At 39.3% G+C, this 21,792-nt stretch overlaps 1 protein-coding gene across 5 annotated transcripts in view; it reads right to left on the bottom strand.

Moving 5' to 3' along the window:
• CARMIL1 (capping protein regulator and myosin 1 linker 1) overlaps nt 1-21,792 on the bottom strand; it is a 197,505-nt gene that overhangs the window by 95,819 nt on the left and 79,894 nt on the right. For 4 of the 5 annotated variants that reach the window (XM_076330120.1, XM_076330123.1, XM_076330122.1 and 1 more), the window contains exons 4-11: nt 19,039-19,098; nt 16,668-16,789; nt 14,578-14,675; nt 14,149-14,219; nt 13,946-14,019; nt 8,703-8,778; nt 6,004-6,092; nt 1,493-1,587 (exon numbers count right to left, since the gene is read on the bottom strand). In XM_076330120.1, coding sequence (XP_076186235.1) covers nt 1,493-1,587; nt 6,004-6,092; nt 8,703-8,778; nt 13,946-14,019; nt 14,149-14,219; nt 14,578-14,675; nt 16,668-16,789; nt 19,039-19,098 — 685 coding nt within the window. The remainder of the gene's footprint in view (nt 1-1,492; nt 1,588-6,003; nt 6,093-8,702; nt 8,779-13,945; nt 14,020-14,148; nt 14,220-14,577; nt 14,676-16,667; nt 16,790-19,038; nt 19,099-21,792) is intronic. The other variant, XM_076330125.1, reaches the window with a different exon arrangement.

Raw genomic sequence — 21,792 nt, 5'->3', positions numbered from 1 at the left:
CCACACTGATATGTTTTAAAAAAAAAAAAAAAAAAAAAAAAATCCCCTGCACTGTAGAATATCTACCAAACGCTCTGGTCATTTGTTGTGCTTTCAAGAAAAATGAGTTCCTTTTAAAAAAACCTTTCACGTAACACAATCTAAATACACTTCGTCAAAAGCAGAATCAATAGTGTGACAGCCTTTTTTCCAACTTAAAACAGAACTTTTTGTACCATGCAGTTAGGCCTACAGCACATTGTAATAATAATATTCTTCAGCAAAACATTGGCTTTCACATGATATGGACTCTTAAGGAGGCCAAGCAGTAATCAGCAGGCAAGAGGTAATCAGAAGAGTTAAAGCAATTCGTGTGAACAATTTTAAATAAAAAAAACTACTCTGAATAGGTTAAAAACAAAAATATTTTCATACTTGTTTCTAGTCAAAAGGAAAGGAGATACAAAAGAAGAAAGGAAAAAAACCCTTCCCATCTTTTTTTCCTCACTGAAACAGCAGGAAAGGAGAAACACCTATACAAAACTCTGTGTTAACATTCTGAGTCAGTCAGGTTGTAATCAAAATGAACAGTTTTTTCCATTTTGAATCATGACAGCAAAGAGACTGGAAAATTTCCCCAAAACAAACCAAAAAAAAAAAGGTTCACTGTATAAAATTCTTATTTTTCTTCCGGCCCAACAGGAGCACAAGATAGTCTGATCCCAGAACACTGTGTGCCTGGAATGCATTAAGTGAAGCAAATGAAAATCTCACATGGGCAGCGCTGAAGGGTCAACTCCAGACTGAAAGAATGTAACCTTATTTTAAAAATAAATGCCTCTTGGGTGAAAAGAGAGTAGAGAAAGGAGGGGGAACGGCTTGACTTGATATGTACTGAAATCATGCCTAGCGGTGCCTAGTCTGAGAAAAGCTGAGCTATTCAGCTTGATTTTCCATCTTGTGGAGTCAACAGCACTTTGCTCCAGAAGGACGCCAGTTATGCCAGTATTACTGAACATCACCAAGTACTGGCAACATGACAGACTAGCACAAAGCTGAAAAAAGGAATAGTCTCAATACTGAAAATAAGTACGGAACTATGGCTGAAATAAAAACACAAAACCATCAGGAAAATATAATCCAAGCAACAAAGTTGCCTCATGCTTCATCTTTCAACTGATTATGTTGCCTTTAAAAATGCACACCACTTTATTTACTCTCTAGTCCTAAACAGTCACTGTGTTCTATCTTCCTTTAAAAGAAACTTCTATGAAAATGCAATGAAATCTTATTAAATCCATGGTTGGCTGAAGACATTTAAATCTCTCTCAACAAGCTAATGGATATGTATAAATCAAAAAAGAACAGCTTTTCTCAGTCATTTGTGAACAACAGGTGTTTACAATAGCATTACACACAGAACAATAACCTATTATTCAGGCAAAGCTGAACAGAGCAGCAGTAATCCTCCTATTACATTTGTAGAAAGAGAAAAATATAAATGTTACAGTACCTCTATCTTCAAGTGGATTGCTAGCAAGGTTGATCGTATGGAGTCCTGAGTTGGGATTATGGGCTAGGGCACCGGCTAGTTTCTGTGCAAAATCTCTGCAAGAAGAGAAGAGAGAGGAAGAAAGACTCCTGTTTTCTCCTGTATCAACAGCACATTCAGAGACTTAAAAATGTCAAGGGATTACTTGACAGAAGTGGCCTATCCTACTGCAGAGCAGTAACTGATTCTTCACAGTTTTAAACAATGCCTATCTGGCTAATTTGTTATCTTTTAAAGCAGGTTATTTTATTATTTATTTATTCTGTGGGCTAAGAGACTGAAGGGAATTCAATCAAAGTTCAAACTGCTTTTGATAAAGATCTGAAGATATAAAAAAGGAGTTATACAGAATAACTTAAAACTCAAGCACACCTTCCATCTCCTCCATGCCACACATGGGTGGGATATACACATCAACTCGCGTACTACTACCTCCTTCACTCGCAAGCCAACCCCCTCACTTGCAGCAGCTCTCCACCAAGTCACTCAAACAGATGGGCTTTGCAGCATATCCAGAAGGTCAACAAACCAGGAGTATTTCTGACCTTGTAAAACAGCAGGAATAACACTCTCAAAGAACAGCAGCACACTGATGAACTGGCCTTTGCTTGCTTGTTTTGACAGTGAGAAGCATCAAAGTACGTAACTGGCTGACCACAGTCCTAGCAACTTGTCCCAAGAGAGATGGTGGTATATCAGTTCTATAATGCCCACAACAGCCAGGCCAGGTAGCAGAGATAGCTCTGAACTAACTTTAACCAGCTATGGTAGGTAGCTGTAGTAGCATGACCTACCTCTGTTTCAAATCCACTTGAAAGGCAAGGGAACGCTGCCCCATCTCAGAGTGTTTTGCTGCAGCTGGACTACCACCACCCACAGCACTAAGTTCAAAGCTAGCTTGGGTTTTCCTACACAACCACACTGTCAGACTCAGGTGGAGACATGTTCCTTGCATTAAGTCACAATGCTGTTGGCTGCTACCAGCTCTAAGACAAATCCTCTGTCCTTGTACCTACTGGGAAGCTTTCATATGTTAAGGGACTAGCCCTTCTGTGTGCTTTTGTTAAACTGAGACTATAATTTCAATGTTCTTACTTCACCTAAGTTAGATACCAAGGTAGAAATCAAATATATCCCTTGAGCTTCCTCCACAGAGCTTCTTTCTCTCTCTGCCTTGCAGTACAATATCTTACCTCCTGTAGGACAGTGGTGGAGAACTACCAGCTACATTGCTAGAAGAGTGCTAATTAACACTGCCTGTTTTCCTTGGGACAGATCCTGCCTACCATAAAAGTGATCAGCCTGTGTGCTGAGAATAGCATTGGAGGTAGCATCCTCTTCCAGTCTCTGGAAAAGAGTGGAGACTGGACAACAATAGTCTCAATAGCTTTTGGTTATCTGTTGTTGCAAGGTCTACTTGAGTACAGACGTTCCAGGGAAGTTTAGTTTCCCTTTGAAACCCCATGTCCTTAGACGGACCCCTGGGGGTAGATCACGTTGCAGTGCTGCAAATGCATGATGATGTGCTGCTTTTAGGAAAAGCGTATTCTCTTCCTAAGGTACCAGCAGCATGTGAATACAAACACTCAACAAAATAAATTCTGGGCTTCAGTCTGTGCCACCTGACAGGCCTCAGGGTATCCTGCTTTGCTACCAGCTGCTGCTGCAGAAGACTACATATCTCCTGTAGGTCCTCAGTTAACATTTGCCAACATTCTGTGGATACCCTCCAGCATTTCAAATGGTACTAGATACCTGTGTTTAGGCAACTGAATCAAGCTCCTTATGTCCAGCCAAGAAAAATGAGGTTTTGAGTTAAAAAACAAATAAAACCCCCTTTCTTCATGGGGAGTTTCCTCCTCTTCCTTTATCCCTAACAGATTCTTGTCATTATAGTGTTCTGCCTACACCTCCATGCTTGTTTACAAACTCTGCTCCACCTTTTGCCACCAATATAGGCAGGATTACCAGAACTTTTTGGACGACTAGGGTGTGTGTGAACTACTTAGCAAAGGCACAGTAAATCAACCGCCACCAGAAAGTGCTGGATTACTTATGTAGGGCACATGGGCTCCAAGGCTCGTTTTGGAAAAAACTAATACAACTGCCCCACTCCCTGCGCAGCCTCTACCATAAACGGAGGCACCTGAGCTCTGCTCACTGGGCAACAGCCCTTCCCCTCCTTTGTCCACTCCTTGTTTCAAGTCCTAAAATTTCTTGGTTTTTTTGGCTGCACAATTCAGGCACACAGCATGCAATGTAAGCCTGACAATTTCTATAAAGCATCAAACTCGCTCTGTATGCATTGCACAGCCGTGCTTGCCTGAACTGAGGACATTCAGGCTCGGAGGTAAAGCCCAAAAAAGACTCTATTTAACTACACATAGGGCAGAGTAAGGATATTGCACCAAGGGTAAGAATACCACAGATCTGGAAATCTCAGACAAGCAAAACAATTTCTCAAGATCTGTCTAGACAACATCCCTGTAACAGAAAAAAGAGGACGTGTGTGGGAGGAACTAACACAGTTAGGTCTAAGGACATTCAGAGCCCATCCAGCAGGGGAAGATGAGATGCAATGTCACTGTCAAAGGCCCTTCAGGTACCAGCAGCAGGCACCTCTGTTGTTCCCCCTCTGTCATAGCGGGCCACTCCCTTTGGAACAGGGCTGCAGAGGACAGTGCGGAAGGCGGTAGGGATGTTCTGCCTGCCAGCTCTCAGAGAGTACGTAAGCGCAAAAAATGGATCATTTTCACCGGCTCCTACAAACAGGCCTTTGCAGACTGAATATTCTGGTTATCACATACTGCCCCATTCCTCTAAAGCACCTCAGGGATGTAACTCTCTTTTCAAGCTCATTGGTTCAGGTCGTCCTGAACTATTCTCCCTTCCCTGAAATCTGGATATCGCCTACCTTAGTAGTCAGCTGGAGGAAGACAAGTGTTTATGGGGCCATGTCTAAATCACAGAAATGAGTGGCTGGAGGTAGAAAAGAATTGTCTTAAACTGACTCTGCTGCAGGAGGAAACATGCTCTTGCAGCTGCTCAGGTTATTTCTCAAAGCATTGCTCTTGGTAGCTCTTTCTTAACCCTGGTCCAGCAGTCTGTCACAGTTCATTAAAAATGACTGGTCTATAAGCTATGTGAAGATAGCCAGTAACAACAGGATTTCCTCCTAGCATGCAGATATAACTGGCAAAACTAACAAATGTGTCTGTGACAAAAACAGACAGACAATGCTGATCGGAGCAGATACACACCAAGGCATGTACATGGAGACATGAAAACCAAAGTCACAGGTTGATTATCTGTCAAGTCCTGTTAAAACCAAAACCAGTTAATCCAACTGCGATAAGTTAAGGTAGGCAATGTGCAAAGGTAGTAAATGTATCTTTTAACATTCATAATTATCACTGGATTTCATTGCACATACCACAAGAAAAATGAGATTAAAATCAGGTGCTTATGTTTGAAATGACAGCTATTAACGGCAATGCACTAGTGATCAGAAAGTTTGGATGTAACTCCAAACTCCAGCTCAAGTTTCCTGTGTCATTTAGGCAATTTTCTTTTAAAGGTATTTCAATACAAAACCCATTTTAAAAAGGGGAAAAAGACCCAAACAATGGAAGAGGAGACAATGCAAAGCACACCAAATATTTTCCCTGTGCTTGTTTCCCTTCTTTATTTTTAATTCAGTATAGTGTTCTGCTTCTCCCAACTTTCCACTGCTTTTTTTAGTAACATAAAAATTCATTAGCGCTAGACTTTATCTTGTCTACATGGTCCTGGATGCTACTCTAACACTAAAACAAGCTACAAATACTTCCAACTGGGCTAGTTTGTACCTTGAACTTTGCTTCTATTTCCTGTGAAGGGAAAAAAAGCAAATATCTAGTAACTACAACCTACTGTATTTAAAACATATGCAAGGATTAAATTGTATGGCTTACCTCTATGTACCTTTCATTTAAGGCTATGGCAAGGCATTAAGCTTAATTATCTACTTTCTTGCTTTAAAAAAGTTGCTAATTGCAATCCACAAGAAGATAAAATCAGCTCTCTTGGGAATGAAACTAATCTGTTACGCAAGATAGAATAATATGCTTTTTTAACAAAACCTCAAACACTGTTTTTTAAATGACAAAAAGGTGTTCATACTTCTATGGGCAACCGTATTTGGAGAGGAAGTGTGAGTTAATTTAGGGCTTATGCCCTTATCCGATCCATTTTGCTCCAGTTAACCCAACTCTCCAGGCAGAATTTTAAAAACCATCAGTTTGAAGGGATTTCTTGGACATAAGGAACCTCCGAAAAACCTGATGACAAGCTTGTGACTACAGGCTCTTCAGAAAAAGGCAGACATCGAGCACAGGGGTTTTTTTAATGCTTATTCTGGCTAACGCACATCACACATCCTTTTTGCTGGGAGTAAGCAGTAACTAATGCAACATTTCAAAGGAATTACTTACGTTCTAAGCCCGGCATTCTCTAATACCAGTTCTTCCAATCGATTGGACCTACTCACCACTCGCAGTATCTGCTCACAGACATCAGTGGACTGCCACAGAAAAGACAGAACAGCATTAAAGAACACAAACACAGAACAGATGGTTACTGAGTTATAAGCTGTACATCGTAATGGGATCCAGGCCGTGATCAGCTTTTTGTCATATATACGTAAATATATAAATAATACAAAAATAAATTAAAATCATCCACCAGGAACATCCCAGAGAGAGAGTCAGATGGCAACAGAGGACTTCTGGAAAGACTCAGAGAAGTGAGAGGCAGACTAAAAGTGAGTCATTTATGAAGCAAGCCACCTAATCTTGGGGGCAGAATTTTTATAATGATAGTAAAAAACCCAAACCCTGTGATTCAGAAAAAATGCTCACTTAATTTTTAAAGAAATCTTGTTCATATGCATGCTAATCCTTCAGAAGAAAGTGGCAACTAGGCCAAAGGAGAATAAAGCCTGACCAGAAATGACAACTAAACACAAAGAAAGATGTTATAAGGTAGACAAAAAAAAAAACCCTCAAGAGCAAAAGCACTCTAGCTACAGGTCCTCCAAAGACTGCTAAGGACTAGTGCTTAAAGGACCGTGTATTTCAATATGAATTCTCCCAACCTACATAGAAGTAAATCCCATCTTATGATCTTACTGTTGTTGGACTCTAGAATTTGCATGGACATTTGCAAGTACCATGAACAAAACATGGTAACAAAAGAGTTTGTTTGCTGTGCTCATTCAAATAGAGAGATAAAACTTTAATAGTTCAAAAGCCAATCAGTGAACTCCATACCTCATCACCTTTTATTATAATCTTTTATTTCGCTTCTGGATTTGTCCTTTTTTTTTTTTTTTCACCAACATTCATGTGAAGTCCAAAGCTGAATTTCAGTTATAATCATGAAGTGCTGAAACTATTCTGTTATCCGCCTTTAAAAAAAGGTGACATTCATAGCTGGGACATCTGTGTCTCTAATGACACTCTGACATTTTCTAGGATTTTTTAAATTTTAAACTAATTGAATCTCCTAAAAAGAAAAAAAACTGATCTACCACACACATAAAATCTTATTAATCCTTTACATAGTGAAAGTGACATTTTTTTCTAAAGACTGTCAACTCAGCCATCTTCCCAATTCTATCTTTGTCTTCCATATTTCAATAATTCAGAATATTATCACAATGCTTCCACAGCAGTGTGATTGCAAGTGGAAAGTTTCATGCATGTGCTGTAAAAACACTATGGATACCATCTATCAAACACAATGTCAGAGCGGGACTCATGAAGCACAAAGCGTTCAATGGCCTCCGGATACGTCTGACCTCATACTGACCCCTCAGCAGTGTTCCTATGACACAGATCTGCTGTCCGACAATTTAAGTTTTCCTGGTGTTTTTGACTGAAAATAGAATGTGTGGAAAATAAAGTTTTTTGGTTTGTTTGTTGTTGTGGGGTTTTTTTTAAGGAATTGGTGCATTTTCAAGGTTGACAAAGTTTATTTGTTTTCCACAGAAAAGTTGCTAAGAATTCCAAAAAACTTTCACATAAAAATATCTCAGACAGATAATACGGCCAGTTCTTTTTCTAAGCAAACCACACCAGCCAGTCTTCTAACTAAGCAAGCTATCTCATTTCATTGAAGCAGAAACTGATTAGTTGCATTGTACCTTTTAACAATGGTGACTTTAACAGCGAACTACAACAGGATTAAAAATACCCCCAGTTTCATTCCATGCATAATTTCGAGTAAGATGTCCCAGCAAGAAAGAAAAGTTTTTTGCCTACTCTTCTGCCAAGAATCACATAAGCTAGTTTCTACTGAATTTTCATGGAAAATGATAGCTTAGGAATGCAGTAAGAGCATTTTCAGATCAATAAAATTGCATCAATTTAAAGAAGATGAGACTCAACCTTCATTTTTAAGGACTAAAGCTTCTGGATGTAAGTGTGAAAGCAATTTCTCAAACCACTAACTCCACCTGTGACTATAAACTTTCAAGTTCAGAAGAAATACTATATTTTGATATATTTGAAAAGTCACCTAATTACTGATTTTCTTGGCCCTTGCTTCAGTAGCCCAACTTGTTTAGATTTGCCCCCTTTTTGCTTTTCAGAAAGAAAACTGATATGAAAGAATACCAATGCTACACATCACTACATACTTATTACTACACAGGGTTAGCTTCAGACAACTGGGAGAAAAATTCATCAAGTTGCAATGAAAATTAAGAGGAAAAACCTGCTTTATATGTGAGAAAAAAACAGAATCCTGATATTTTCTTTCCACCTCCAAAAAGCAACTGAGATTTCTGGCTGCTTTACAGTTAGCTTCCTATTTAGTCACCCAATATTGTTTGAGGGAGCTAGCGATGCCTAATGAAGTAGTTTTATGGGCTACTGTTATTGCCCAACAAAGTTTTCAAACTTTGTTCACTTGAAATTTTGGCAAGACCTGACTCTCGGCAGTGTTTCTATGGCATGAATTAACTACCCAACAGTTTATATTTTCCTGATTTGATAAGGGGAAAAAAAATTTCAATAGATCACCCAGTTGCACTTGCCTAAAAAAGTTCAACTTGAAAAATGTAATAGCACTCTCTAAAACACAGCACAGCCTGGTAGGAGCAGGTATACTGTTTCAATTTATTACTTACTAATTTCAGATCCTTGGAGGACAGCTTTGTAAACCACTGATTATACTCCAGAGCAGCAACTATAGGTATTAAGTCTCTAGAAAAAGAAAAACACTTTTACACACATTTCATATACTGTTGGCTTTGGTCATTTGAAACAATCTCTTAAGTGTTCTTCCATATCTAATTCCCCATGCTTTTGCAATGCTAATTGCCTACCATCCCCATTACAGAAAGCTCTGCATTCTAAAAAACGAGCATCAGCAGCAGCTGTGTGTCTGTCTCGTATTTTAATACAAATTTTTGACTGGCCAACTGACATCCATTCCAGCATGAATTTTTAAACCAGGAATTTGTCTGGGCTGCCATTCCTACTTTTAGCATTACTTTTTCTTCAGCCTGTGACATATTTAAGCTTCTTAATCACCTCTAATTATAATTGAGCATAACACTAAAAAGCTTTTTGGCAGTCTGATGATTTAATATAATTCCATGACTGAATGCTTCTAGAGAACACCTCCTTGTCTGATCTCTATAGTTAAATTCCCCCAGGAAGCAGGAGACCTGCAAAAGGATAATGCGACTTTCAGCACAAACCCTCCTTAATTGTAAAAAAGATTTCAGAAATTAAATTCTAAATTATTCCCGTTTTCTTCATTCCAAGCCTCTTAACATGATCTGCTCTTCCTCTGTTAAGTTTCTCCAATAACAGACGTTGATAAATGTCATGTCCGTCCCCAGTAGAATCATCCATCAAGCACTACCATACTATTTAGCAGTGCAGCACTTGGATCATTTTAACACAACATATTAAATACATCTATACACCTACACTTGGACTTTTCTTAGAAACCCCTTGTCTTTATAGAAGAGCTGTAACACACATGAACTTATCTGACCAGCAAAACAGTGCCATCCAAGCCTCAGTTGTTGCAGAGAGAATTTAAAAGTATTGTTTTTTATAAGCTAGTCCCACACCCCACCCCACCCCCCCAGCTTTTCATTCAGGACATATGCAAGTAGGCACGGATCTGCACTAAACAAGCAGCACCCTTCTCGCATCTTCTTTTCCTTCTTCCTCTCCTTCACTTTTCCTCCACGAACATTTAGACACTTCAGGGTGGTTGTTAAACACGTAGGAAAGCCAGGAGACAAGGCAACACGATATGGGCAAGTCTTCAGCAGGCTATATTGGGAACTGCAGTTGCTAGATTTGGAAGTATCAGCCCATCACTAAGGTAACAGTAAGAAGGTGTGGCATTTTGCAGCAAAAGACTGCAGCCCACCAACTGCTAAGCTCACACAAATAGACCATTTTCACGCTCCTGCAGAGGAACTAGTGTGTGGTGCCCTTCAAGGATTAAGCCTGTTTTCCATCTTGTTCACAGCACACATCAAGTCTCGTGAATTCATTTCCACTGGCACAGTAGAGTCTTATCAGCTTCATGAAGTGTATAGATTTATTTCCATCTACCATGTTGTTTTTGTTCCTCCGCACACACGCTTTATCTCCATGTAAAGCAGTAACTGACTAGTGAAATGCTGGGGGGGGACGGGACCAACCCAGAGGTATTTTCCCCTTAGGCTGGGCAGGCAGGAACCTTGCTGTGGAGTAAGGAATGTCCACATAGAGGTTTGTTCCTCCTCTGCCCTCCCCTGGAGCGATCAGTGAGAAGGTAATGAATTAGTAGCTTTGATGTCCAAGGCAAAGGCACTGGCAAGAGGGAAGTGGAATGAACGTGAGTGTCATTTTTCAGGTGTAATTTTGGTTTATCCAACCAGTGGTAACCAGCCAGCCGCAGCTGGTCGTGAATGCTGCAGGGCAAATGTTGGACAGGCTGACAGTACCACCATCACACTGGTGGAGCAGAGCTGTTCACGCTGTGGACCACCACCCCCAAGAGAGGCAGAAGGCACCACCAGCAGATGTATTTCATCCGTCAGCAGCAGCACCAGTTCCTCCAAAGGAACAGAGGGACAATGATCGGGGATCACTGGCTGCAAGCATTTACACTACCAGGGAGCTGGTAAGCCGGCTTGGAGGGCTGGCAAGAGCTCAGTACCTTCTGGGTGGGAGAGTGGCTACAGGCAGAACTTGCCTGAGGCCATCCCTTTCTCCTCTCTCCTCCCCAGGCCTCAGAGGGAAACAGCTGAAGGACAGACAGGGGGTGCTCAGAATTAGTGGGAAAACCATCACACTTTCAAGAAGTTAAAGAAACATTGCTGCAGCAGGACAGGAATATTTTAAAACAAATCGACCCAGCTGATTTGCAAATTCTCATCTTTAAATAGTTTAGTCTTCCGCAGTATTCAAGGCCTGTTTGTTCAAAACCCTAGACAAGACAGATACTGGCACACTTCAGTAACACCAACTGCTAACCCACACACACATACACACCCCGTCCTCCCCACGTGCCTGAAGACAGTGGAACCTCTGCCCATTCTGCAGTAGCCTTACTATCTAGAAAATTCACTTTATCAGATTCAATCATCTGATTTTAAGGAGAAACTATATAGTTTAGTCTTTTTTAAATTTTGTTCAAATTTTTGAAGATGCTTCTGACCAATGAGGGTCCTTTAGGAATTTACCTCTACTCCTTCTCTTGCTTTGAGCTTGCCTAACCTCATTGCGCTTGTTACTGAGTTTTCCTTTTCAAAATTATATACTGCTTTATTCACTTTATTCTATTAAATTCTAGATGTGGTACTAACAATGATCTCAATTCTTTTGCAATACGCTATAAAAGAACGCTAACTACCATTTCCAGAAGCAGGGCCTTCTCATAACTTTCCCTCATTGAGTTATACTGAGTTGCTTATATTTATTAGTTTGTTTACTAAACTATCATCCAGAATAAAGTAAGATCTACAAAATGTGTATCTGTGCCATCTTAAAATGAAAACAGATTCTGTTCTTCCGGAATGCAGAAAATCTCTCCAAGCTTCAACAACATTCAAGCTTCACTAATGCCTTCACATTTTTTCAACGTCTCTGTCCCCCAGTGTATTTAAGATGGCAAGAAATTTAAACAGTGCAAAGAAAAACATCTAACGAATCACACTTTTCTGATAATTTTTTGAATGTCCAAATATGTTAAAACATATGCTACAGAGATGAAAATTACGCTACTGAGTTAAATAAGCCCTGTTCACTTTGAGTCTTTTTTTTGCGTTGTTAAACAATTACATGGTTCACAGCACAACGTAACTTCAGATAAAACCTCAGAAGTCATGTTCCCATGTGGCAAGCCATGCTATGCACTCTGTCAAACGCTGTGAGAACTTAAATTCGTCTATAATTCACGCCATCTTACGTTGACCTCTAACAGAAATGCTTTACTAGGAAAAACACAAATTGTTTATTTTTGCAATGCATAGCCCCTGTATCTAGAGAACTGGTGTACCCATCCTACCTCGCTTCAGAGCTACTCCGCAACATGAAGTACATAGTTTCAGCAATCCCAAAAATTAGGTGGACAAGATATACAACAGTTTCTCAAAACCCAAAGCATGATGGCATATTGTTAATTTATATCATTTTCACTGTGCTAAATATATCACAAAACACTTGCATACATTCTTAAACTGACTGGGATCTCAGATCCTAATTTGTATTTTTAGTGAATAACATAAGGTTTTGGCTTCCTAAAAAAATTAGTTTTCTTGAAATTTCAATCCAAAACCTTTTTCTCAGTTCAGTCCTCAACACGTAGAAACTCTCATCACAAGATGGATTCCATGGCATGTAAATGGCTCCAAAATTGTTTTGAATCTTTGGACTTACACAACTGTGAGACATTTAATAAAGACTTTTGTTAACACCACAAATATATTTCCTCAGTGATGTCAATTTTGTAAGGTATACTTCAATGAAAAGCTTCCGTGAAGCAACAAACCCATTATTCCATTTTCCGAAAGCCAACTCATTTGAACCAGCTGCGATATTCTAAATATTTAAAACACTTCTATCTACTCTTTCCTAATAAGTAATGTTTTTCACTCCCAATAAATTGTTCAAACATTTAATTTCTATTGAAGCTGGGTATCCGTAAGTCACTTTCTCCAGAATGCCCTATGGTCTTCTCAACACTTCTACCCTGCAATATGTTTAAAGCATTCTTATGTTCTTGTCCCACATTTGCTTGTGCTGAAGAGTATTCCTTTCCTTATCTTCTCTCAGCAAGGCTTAACCAACCAAACAGTCTTTGGCTACATCCGTCATGCACTACTTGCAGCCCTGTAGTCTTGTTCGAGCTACTTCTGAATTAGCTAACACAGGTACAGCTTAGTAACTTTCCCATGGGATTCAGTGCAGACTGTGAAAACCCATCACAGAAGCTGAGTAAGTATTTGAGTGGGGGGTTTTGTGAGTTTACGTACTAGATAGCTTAAAGCTGCAAAGAATGCTGTGGCAAAATACTCTTATTTACCTACCTCCAGGTTCAACCTTCCTGTTATAATATTTTACCATTGTACCTCTGACAGATTCTTAATTCTTCCACTGGGCTTTCCCAAAGAAACAAATGCTTTCTCTATCTTATTCATAGTTTCTTAAATTTGTCTTTTTCCTTGTATAATGATAGATTTTCGTTAAGACTTCCTCCAATTTCCTCCTACTTAAGTATCTTCAGATTCAGCTTCCTTAAAATCCAATTTTCTCAGCAAGCTAAACTCAGTAAACCAAATACAACACTTAGCTAAGTTTCAGCATCTCATAGTAAAATTACCCTCAATTAGTTCCCTTCTGGAAGTACACATTTTTGATAGCATCTATTGTAAGTAGAGAAACTACTGGCTGGGATTCCGTTGAACAACTTAAACCTTCTACTGACTTGCTGACAAAAATGATTTCCTTTACTGTGTACACCATGAGAAAAAGATTCTGCATAAGTAAAGACTGCATAGTTTCCTTTTTTGCTTTGCCCACCAGATGTAGTTGCATGTTTTCTCTGCTGAATTTAAGCTCTTGTATCTGCCATCACAGGAAAAGTATCTATCTGCTAACTTTCTGGAGTGCTTCCAACAGCAAAATATATTTATCTTCTCAGGCTCCTCAATGAAATGTGCTCTCCATGGGGCTTTAGTACAAAAACAGCAGCTTTGTGCTGAAAACTAAAAATGCTTCAGATGGTCATTTCAGAGGTCTACACATTCAAGTAACAGCTATGGAACCATCCCACTTTAGCAAGGGCAGGTGAACACTATTGTGAGGGGGAACCAGGAAAGTCTGCAAAATATTAGCATGATTACTACATATTGTTTACCTGTGGTCAAGGTGGCTGAAGTCTTGCAAATTCAACTCTCTGGTATCTTGTGTCAGATAAATCGTATCGACATCCTGTTAAAAATACATAACCAAATACATCTTTACAGAACTGTTGTTTTTTTCCAAGTACTATGATTTACCTGCTCTTTCATAATTTGTACAGTTAGCTGAAAAGAGCTCCAGAACAAGACATGTACTTACCCACTGTACTTCTTCTCTATAGGGAAATCCAAGCCAATCACACACACAGGCATACATCTGCGAAAAGCCTCCTAAAAACAACCCAAGAGCGTATTTAACATACATAATAAAACAAGCAAACAAACATACATCTAAAAGGATACTTTAGGACTTATACTTAAAGATCCAGTCTTTCAAAACTCACTATCTTTTTCTCTCAGAAGGCTGTCCATTGTTCTGCTGAAAGAAACTGAGACTATCCTATCTTTGCCTGGCAGGTTGCAAGAAAGCTTAAAATAGTGCCTTCACCTACCAATCAGAAGTCTGCTCCATACTAATTACACCTTAAAACTGATTACATCTTTACAAGCTTCTGCCAGAAATAGAATTAAACTTCCTGACACTGCAATTCCAGCCTTTTTATATTTGAGCCTTTAAATTCATTCTCACCACAAGGACCAAGTTCTGCCACTGTCTGACTGTCCCACAGGGCCTGGAGATTAGCCAGTCTTTCTGAAGGCTCCATAGTTACTTTTTTCAGAATCCTCCTAGATGCAAAAAGGGGGGAAAAAAAATCATTCATGACTTTGAAAGTATTTTTAAACTCATAAATCTTTATTTCAAGTACAACTTTAAATGAGTGTATAAGAAGAAATACCATCTTTAATACAACTTACTTCTCTACCGTGATGCCGCCCAGCAGGAGTAACATTTATTTGTCTCTTCTTTCTTTCTCATGACTAACCCTGTGACTACTGGAGCAACTGAGCCCTTTTCTATGGCAGGGTCACTCAAGCTAAGGAGACTTGTGGCCCTCAATTAACACAAGGATGCCCAAAACACGGGAGAGACATGGTATTACTGGTTACCCTGAAACTGCTGCTGTTTATACAGTGCTTTTATGCAGTAAAAGCACTGTGGTGCAGAGAGCCACAGAGCATGCTGAGTAGCTACATGTGGCCTCTAGGCTGCACTCTAGATACCCAGCTCCTATCTTTGTAATTTGGTAGCGTTCTTCCTCCCCTGAACAAAAACACAATCCCTTCCTACCTTTTAAGAAATGAAACTATCTGTTTTTCTGAATGACAGGACTGCCTCATAAACTGCAGAATTCCATAAAACAGAGGGAAAGAATTAATAAAAGATACTAATGGGAGAAACCTCTTTCCCCCTTTTTGCTTGTTCTGGTCTTATATGATCTGCATAACTCCAATGCCTTCATTTTGGAAAGTAATGCCATCTGAGAGGAGAGCGAGAAATTTGATTTCTTTTCTGGGAACCAAGCTCTCCATACAGCTACACCAAATGCTCCAGCAATGTTCTCAAGAAAGCCCAGAGAAAACATGTATAGGTCTCAAGGCCTTCACAGACGCCCAGACAAACATGTACAGCCTTGCAGCCCTCTTCACTCGACTCTTTTTGCCTATGTTTCTCACATTGTTACTGAGGTTTTATGGCAAACCTGCTCACAAATATTCACTCATATGTGTGCTTTTTGAAGGAAGAGCTTGATCTCCATTAAGGCAGTTAATAATACTGCCACAGAGATAAACTGGAAGTAAAAAAAAGAAACTGCTAGCCGGAGTTTATGAACTTGATTTCCTACTCCACCTACAGGAAAGGTGAGTAATAAAGACATGCACCCAAAATAAAACATGTAAATTTAGCCTGACCATTCACATCTAATGTCTGTTACAAAAGATCTTAGAAAGATCAACGTGTCCTGGAAAATTCTTTTACACAGTCCACTTTCTCTAATATTGCTGAAAACCAGGAGCTGAAGAGAGTAATAGTAAAGCTGCATGATCTGGTAGAGAGTGATGAAGATGAGGCAAGGACAGAGAGAAGAAATAAAATAAAATTAAGAAAAACTACTGAGAATTGCTGCAAGATGATAAAATTCAGAGGCACAGATACAAGAAAAAAAAACAAACCAAAAGCAAGAACAATGCATAAAGAAGCAGAGCAAAAAGGCCAGAGAAGGAGATGTATGATCCAAGGAGCCAGTTACACCATGGAAAGTATATGACAAGACTGCCCAGGGTTCAATTTTGAAGAACAAGGCTCCCCATCATGTGCATCATTTCACAAACGCTGCAAGTAAACAGAACTTTTCCCTCCTCTCCCAATTCAGATTTTACTTCTAGGGAAAAAACAAAACAAAATGAAACAACCCACTGAATATCACAGCTGTTTATGGGGAAAGGAGTAAATTACAACAAAAAGCCAGAACCTAAGCTATACCTGAGTTTGGAGAGGCAATAAGGTAAAATGAAAACTTAAGACTGAAAATACCTGCATCGCCCCTTCAAAACAAAAGCTCTTTTGACCCTACAGAGCATGCAGAGCCTACCTGTGCTCTGCACTGCCTCCTGGTTCTGTCATATACCTGCATAAAAGCTTAGTGCTTGCCTCAAGGTGTTTCTCATACCCAGTACATTTCTGAGGTCAGGGTGGGGAGACCCGCAGACAAAAACTGGTGGCTTGTCACCCTTTCCACACAATCTGTTGCCGCTAGATGTGCCCTAAAAGACACTTACACTGGCGAGAGTCCAGGGAATATCTTCCTGAGGCAGGTCCCAATGTGCGCCAACACCTCGTTCACATCCTCCGAGGATGCCATCTTCATGGAGATGCTGCATTTCTCAGTTTCCATAATCAACTGTAAATAAGAGGCATGAGGGCAGGAACTGGGTATCATGTAATTCATGTCCATTTAAAAAGCAGATCATTTTGAATGCCAGCTGAATGCTTTGCATGCCAGTAGGAATCTGTTATTCTTTAAGACATGACACGACAATGCTCCAGGTAAAGTTTCTGAAAGTTGTTCTTGAATGTACAAGACCCCCGTACTCAAACTTTGCTTTTCCTAACTGTGCCCTGCTGCTTCCCACGGGAATAAAAGTTTCAAAGGATCTTGACCTCAGCTGACACTCTGAAAACCAAGAACTTTTCACAGCATTGTCCTCTTTTGAAACACATCCCAGAACACCAGGAGAAGCGAGCGCAGCCCGAGAGGAAACTATTGAACGAGCAGGGCCTGCTTCCTCCAACAAAAAGTAAAAGTATTTAATGGCTGTGATCCTCTGGAAAAGCTCTAATGCTTTGATCTATGCCGTTTAAGAAAATGTTACGGCAATATATGGTCTAGGTTCAGATAAAGCAGTAACTCAGCTAATGTAACTGTCCCGCTGTCTGGTGGATACGTGCTTCAGCGAGGGGGAAAAATAAAGCCTTTTGCAACCCATCTCTGTTAATATATTGAGTGTTCAGAATCAAATCAGAATACTGTATGACTGACACATCAGGTCTGCTGCTGCTTTCAGCTGCATCACAGGAAGCAATGTAATGTTTGTCTTCTCCAGTGTGAATATTTAGCACAGCCTGAGTCAAGCTCTTTTAGATGAGGAGCTGTGCATACACAGTAAGAAGCTAACATTAGGACTAAATAAGAAGAGTAGACAGTACGAGAGGGGACACTGGGTAGTATGCTACAGAATATTGTTTTTAATTGAAACTGGTTCCCAGGGCTCTTTTGTTTCCCAGTTCATGTCTAGGGTCATCACCAGGATAACTCTCAAAGAGGCTGTATTATTCCAAAAGCACACTAAGAATCTTCACACCTTTTCCCACCAATTCAACTCCTTTCTGAACCTGTTGCTGTCACTCCCTGGAGATGAATGAGTGAGTGGGCAAGTTACTACTGTTTTGCATCATCGCCATATTAACATTTCCCTATATTACTCTGTCCATTTGTTCACTTATCTTACAGTGGGAAGCTCTTCATGGCTTTCTGCGAGACGCCTAGCACAAGACTACGTCCTTCAAGTATCACGGATATAACATGCTGTTTGCAGGAAAACTGCAACAATACCATTTGCCCCGCAAGCAATAATCTAGGATTCTGCCTGCCTTTGGCTATAAGCCTTACACATTTAAAACACAAATGAATGTAAACATGCAAAACCTTAAAAAATATTTTAGGAAAATGGTATGCTAAGTGAGGCTGCTGAAAATCCCTTGTAAACGCTGCTACAACAGTGATTGTCTATGCCTCCAGGAATAATTAGCATTAGCTACCATGGCATTTTAGTATCTTAAATAAAGCCACAAAAACATACACGGAATTTACTAAATGTCTCCCCATTAAAATAGTAAACATCTGGACCTTTTTCTTTTTCTCCTTTAAGGAAAGCTTCAAAAGCCAGGTTAAAAAGATGACATGTTAAACACAGTAAGAGCTTTTCAGAGTTCAAATAAAGTGTCAGACGCTCCTATTTTTAAAAAGCTCTTTAAAAGCCAAACACACATGAAACACATGAAGACTTTGATACAACTGAACTGTCAAATCTTGTCAACACGTTCATCTTCTGAATGAAAAATGTATTAAAGGCATTCTTCTTTTCAGCACCTTCTCTTTGACATTCACTTTTTTTGGGCACATAACTTGCTGTCAAATATATTTTGTGTTTTATTCAGTAATGGCACCAAGAAGAGTTGGAAGCAAACCATTTCTGCCTGCAATGTAAGCAGTAGCTTTTGGCTTCACCATAAAAGAATACACCACAGAAGCCATTCAAACTTGCGTGGCGATGATTACATACCAGCCACCATTGTTTTACCACCTCTGAAAAAAATATTCACTTACGAGACAAATGAAAATTTGTACCATATTGAACTAGGAAAAAAAATGTATTTCTTATCATCATCCCACCTGCACAACACATTCCTAAAATTGACTCTTTAAATTCTAATCATTATTGTTAAGACTTTAAAGCACCATGAATGTAAGAATGCAAACGTACAGTGTGCTCACCGGATGGGGACACCTGCATGTTAGAGCATTACCTCCGTGACTGGAACAGATTTAGCAATGACTAAACAAGTATCTTTTATCTAGAATACACTCACCTGACCTGGTTTACTGGAAGTTACTCCTTGGATTTCCAAGTAGCTGAAAGTTAGTTCTAACTGTAGTTAAAAAAGAAAATTCCACATTAGTGCAAACATCTTCTTTTAAGAGCACGTACGCTTTTCAATGAGGTTAAGAAAACCTTGAACGAGGCTACTGTTATTTTACATCAATTTCTGTAACTGACACTAAGTATTTGTTAATATCTTATCTGATCATGTTTTACACTAAAAGAACACCTATATTTGCTTGTTACAGGTTCAAATGGTTATTAGAGGTTATAGGAATACCACATTGGACGTTTTACTGCAAGCTATAAGCACATAAGCTTATAATAAAATTTATGACAAAATTTTACTATAAAAAGCATTGTTTATACAATACCCTATTGATGTGTACTCTTGTGACTGAATAATCATTAATTACAATACTTACAGCATCACATATTACTCTTTCATTAGCTACACTGATCATAGATGTGAAAAATTTTACTGCACAGAAGCTGAAGGGACATGCACACACAATTTTTTATATATACATATATAAATAAAAATACCATATATGGATAGATAGATACAGATATATAAATGCTCGAGACTGCTTTAGCATGTCTAAAAGTATGAGAGGAAATAATACATTAGCTTTGCCTGAGTGGGTTATCTGGACGACAGTCAGGATTGGCAGGGAAGAAGGGTGAACATACTGAATCCAAATGGAAGCTTAGAAGAAGGCAGAAAAGTCTTCTTCTCCAAGGACAAATCTAGGGCTACAGGGAGTGTGCTAAGATCTGAATTCACAACTACGCAGACAAACATCTTGACAGCTGAGATATGCAGAAAGAAACAAACTTCTTGGACTGAATCATAACTACAGGGCAAGACATTAACATGGTCATTTCCTTTTATTTATCATTAAAACCATTGTAACTGAGCGGTCTGTCTGAATTGCACAAAGTTTCCTGTACTTTATCTTATTCTAGGTTCACAGTCAGGGTGTTCCCAGGCTAACTGGCAAACACCATATTATTCTATTTCTGTATTTGTGGCAATATTTTTAAAAGACGACCCTGAACGACTCCTGGGGTGCTCAGAACGCAGATGCAGCTCTCAAGACTCCCTCTCCAGAAAGGCTGCAACAGCACAGAAGTCAGGAACGTACCAGTTTCCAACCATAAGAACCAGCTAAAAGTTTTCCAGAAAGCAGCAATACAGTAGGGAGAGCTCCTAAACGTGAAGGTCTCACTGGCAAATCTGTAAGTAGTCATGAACAGTGTTACCACAGGATGAAGCTGCCCAAAAAATTCCAGTTGAAATAGTTATGATTTAGAATACACTGAAATTTAGGGGGATTTAATGAAATAGAAGACCTTTTTTAAGCACTTAGCTACATTATCCACTCACAGCTGCAGAGACCGAAGATGTTATTACTGTCTATTTGTTCTTTGTTGCCTATTTTCTGAATCCTTTTCTCTTCAGTTGCCCTCATGATTTGACAGCATCAGAAGATACAAGCACCCCTCAGCCATTTCTGTGCAAAGTCCACCTTCCACCAAAGACCTAACTTGGTGACCAAACTTTACTCTGAAGTTTCTGAAGAGTCTTCACGTGCTTCGTTTCACTTATTCTGCTGCAGGGGCAGCATCCTACAGCAAACAGGCAGCTTCAGACCACAGGGGTGCCGAGGCAGGAGAGGCAGAACCAGTCATCTTCCCAGTGCCCACACCATCACCTTGCATTTTTCCAAAGACATTAACTTCTCTTCAAGCCTCTTCCATGCCTTATTTCTAAGCTAAGACTGGCAATCTTTGTGATGACAGGACATGGCCCCATGCAGTTCATTCAGGCCAGAAAGGAAAAAAAAAAAAAAAAAAATCCATAGCAGCTCTTGTTGTTGGCTACTGGAGTAAGCCAGACTACACATATAGAAGTGAAAGGCTCTTTTTCTCCAGTGCTAGTCAAATTAAACGAACATATGAGACGATCTAAAACATTTGTTTACCTAAATCATAATGAAATTTTAGGGAAAAGTTTCTACGATTGAAATCCTTCCTATTTTGCAAATTATTTACCTATCAGATTGAAGGTTCTGCTTTTGCTAACATACTTTGTATGTGCAAACATATATGTATGTACACACAATCAAAAATACCCTTCTACTCTTGAGAAAAGTTTACACAGATCCAGGCTCAAGAATTCATTCTGCAAAAATCCTCTTGACTAGAGTTAACAAATACCAGGAAATGTGACAACATCTCTGTAGTTCATCTTTGGTTCATTTTTCTACTTAAAAACATGGATTTATAGTCCTTGCTTTGCAGCAAAAATATAGAACACATTCTAAACATCATCTACCTGAAACTATGAAATAATTTTTACAAAGTTTTAAAAAGCATAATCTCATTTATTACCTAAAATTGTACTTTTTTAAAAATCCTCTTAAAAGGCTATGAGGGACCCTGCAGTTACCAAGCCAGCTAATTTCACCGTTTCCAATTTTTTCAACCAAAATTTACTGAAAGGTGGCACTAGAAATATGTTCACAAACCTGAATTACACTCCCACAAATATTTCATGCACTTATCTGTGGGCTTGATGACGCATCTAACATTTACTAACGTTGCAACTACATTTTATACAGACCACAGCAAGAATTAGTAGGCTTTAAGTACAGCACTTCCTTACTATCAATCCATCTAGATTAGTGGAAGTGAACTGATTGGACCTGAGTGTAAAGTTACGAGGTGGTCATTGTAA

Source organism: Aptenodytes patagonicus, chromosome 2 (genome assembly GCF_965638725.1).
Source record: "Aptenodytes patagonicus chromosome 2, bAptPat1.pri.cur, whole genome shotgun sequence".
Taxonomy (NCBI): Eukaryota; Metazoa; Chordata; class Aves; order Sphenisciformes; family Spheniscidae; genus Aptenodytes; species Aptenodytes patagonicus.
This window is presented reverse-complemented; position numbering and strand designations above follow the sequence as displayed.